Source organism: Vombatus ursinus, unplaced genomic scaffold, assembly GCF_900497805.2.
Source record: "Vombatus ursinus unplaced genomic scaffold, bare-nosed wombat genome assembly UNPS02014799.1, whole genome shotgun sequence".
NCBI lineage: Eukaryota > Metazoa > Chordata > Mammalia > Diprotodontia > Vombatidae > Vombatus > Vombatus ursinus.
In genome coordinates this window covers 44612491-44615353 of record NW_020954577.1, presented here as the reverse complement: position 1 = coordinate 44615353, position 2863 = coordinate 44612491, and the positions used below count along the sequence as shown (strand labels likewise).

General features: G+C 53.1%; 1 protein-coding gene across 1 annotated transcript in view; it reads left to right on the top strand.

The window, feature by feature from the left end:
- Positions 1 to 2720: 2720 nt before the first annotated feature.
- Positions 2721 to 2863, top strand: part of OSBPL10 (oxysterol binding protein like 10) — a 256026-nt gene continuing 255883 nt past the window's right edge. Inside the window, exon 1 of the mRNA XM_027871943.1 lies at positions 2721 to 2837. Coding sequence (XP_027727744.1) covers positions 2721 to 2837 — 117 coding nt within the window. The remainder of the gene's footprint in view (positions 2838 to 2863) is intronic.

Here is a 2863-nt window from a genome sequence, read left to right as displayed (position 1 = left end):
GGCGAAACACCTGTGGCAGGCAGACAACTGTCCTCCCTTCCCCCCCACCCTGCAGCTATTGCAAAATCTAAGGGTGAGGTGATGAGGGCCTCCACCAGGGTGGCAGTGTCAGAGGAGAAAAGGGGGGTGTATTCAAGAAATGTCGGAGATAAAATGGACAAGCCGTGGCAACCAATTGGATAGAGCGTGAGGTGCTGAGAGGACCCCTGGGTTGTCTGGACGACCAGGCGGATGGTGGGTGCTCGGTAGCAACAAGAAAGTTCGAAAGAGGGTAAACTGAGGATCATCAGCACTGAGAGAATAATTGAGTCCGTGGGAGCCAGTAAGATCACCAAGTGAAGTAGTATAGGAGGGAATAGATTGGCAGCTGGTGGATCAGTGGATAGAGTGCCAGGCCTGGAGTCGGGGAGACGAGTTCAAATTCAGCCTGACACTAACCAGCAAGTTTTTTGTTGTTCAATTGTGTCTAGCTCTTCCTGACCCCATTTGGGGTCTTCTTGGCAAAGATACTGGACTGGTTTGCCATCTCCTTCTCATTTGACAGATGAGGAAACTGAAGCAAATAGGGTTAAGTGACTTGCCCAGGGTCACACAACTAGTATGTGTCCGAACTCACCAAGATGGGGCTTCCTGACTCTAGGCCTGACACTCTATCTACTGTGCTACCTAGCTGCCCTGTTTGCCTCGGAGGCAGCTGGGTGGCTCAGTGGATACAATTGCTAGGTCTGGAGTCAGAAGACCTGAATCTGCTTTAATGTGCTGGAGAAGAAAATGGCAAACCACTCCGGTATCTCTGCCAAGAAAACCCCAAATGGGGTCAGGAAGAGTCAGACACACCTGAACAAGTACAGTACCGGGAGAAGAGTGCTCAGGACAGAGCCTTGGGGGACCTCTACTTTTAGAAAACAGAAGATCCAGCACAGGTGACCGACTGCGAGCAGGTCAAGTGAGTCAAGGAGCATTTATTAATCGTCTTCTTTTGTGCCTGGCGCTGGGCTAAGTGCTTGGGATACAAAGAAAGCAAAAGACAGTCCTTCCCTGCCCTCAAGGAGCTTTCAATCCAAGGAGGGGATGGGGAGGGCTTGGGGGGAAGGCGGGATTTTAGTTGGCCAGGTAACCTGAACCTGAAGGAGAAACCTCTCCAACATGAGGTTACCCCGCCTGGGCTACCAGCCCCTCAGTGAAGGGGACCTCTCGGGCTGCCCATTTCCCTTTCTGCTCGGCTCCAAGCTCTTCTGTACAACAAACCTAAATTGGCCCCTTTCCGCCGCCCTGCCCCCTCTTCTGCCCCGGGGGTCGGTGAGTGGGAAGCTGACCACAAACCCAATTCCTCTTCCCCCTGACAGCCTTTCCAGGTACTCGAAGACAGCGGGGGCGCTTCTCATTTGGGTTCTCCTCTAGGCCAAGCATTCCACTTTGTTCTGCCATATAAATACTTGTTGACTGGCTGATCGATTGGTTTCTTTGGTGGATCCTGGTAGGCATGGTCTCCAGTCCTAGAACCACCCTGGGATTCCGTGGCTCTGGGCCAAGGGATCTTGGGTCAGGACTGCCCCTCTCATTGGGGCCGAAAAAGGTTTCACGTTTTTAGGGACTTGTAGACCCTTCTTTCCTCCGACCCTTCCCAGCCCCAAGGAACAAGGCCCATATCCAGGCTTAATTTCTTCCCAAATGCAGCTTCTGTAACATAAATAGAAAGAAAAGACAGAAACTAAAACATTATTTTATTTTTATTTAATGAAAGTTATTGGGGAAACATTTTAGGATTAATTTTTTTTTCTTTTTGCTAGAAGCCCTGGCATGTCAATTTGCAGTACAATCTAATATCAGCTAAGATTTAAATAGCACTTTAAAATGTACAAAGTAACCTTTATACAATGTGGCCTCGAAACCACCCAGTGGAGTGGATTATCCCCATTTCACAGACCAGGAAACTGAAGCTCGGAGACGTTAAATCTCAACCCACTAAGTGTCAGACTAGAGATGATTCGAACCTGAGCATGTCGGACTCCAGGGCTCGGTCACTACTCTCCCATCTCCCCCACCTCCACCCAAACTGCCAGCCGGACACAGTCTCTACTCAGTGGGCTCCGCGGCTTTTCAATTAGAGCTTCCAGTGCTCACTTATCTCTAAGAAAGACTTAGAGGAAGGAGGGGTGGGAGGAGGGGGAATTGTCCCCTGGAGATCTGAATCTCTTTGCAGTCCCAGTTTTTTCTCGCTTGAATTATTTATGTTTCCTGGGTTTGCGGATCCCTCCGGGCAGGAACTGAGCCTTCTACCTCTCCTTAAAGAGAATTACGGATCTGGTTTTTTTTTTAAACTCCATTTAAAAAAATGTGTTAAACCCCAGATGTTTTACAAAAGCCACACAAATAAAAGCGAAAATCGTGGGCGCTTAAGAAACGTTCAACAGTCCAGTCCGAAGTTGGCCAGTGGTGCCTGAGGCCAACCTCGGTGGGAGAGCAGGGGGTGGGCACGCTCTGGGATCCCTTGCCCAGTTTTTAAGCGCTGGGCGCAGAGTCCACGAAGACCACGCAGCCTTGCCCGCTTCGCACCCCGGGCTTCGCAGGTGTTCTGGCAGCGGGCGCACCTTTCTGCCCCGAGGGCGTACAGGTGTTAGGGTGCACAGTGCGTGGAGCCCGCGGAGCACCCCCTGGAGAGCCTCTGCCCCCCGGAGCTCGCAGCACGGGCGCCGAGGCGGTGAGTGGCCACTGACCGCATGACGCCGGCCGCTGCAGCCCTCCCACGGGGGCTGGCACCCGGGGACCTCGGCGTGCGCCCGCGCCCCCGCGCCAGCGAGGCCGGTGGGCATCCCCGGGGCGGGGGCGGCAGGGGGGCCGGCTGGGGAGGGTCCGGCTTCCC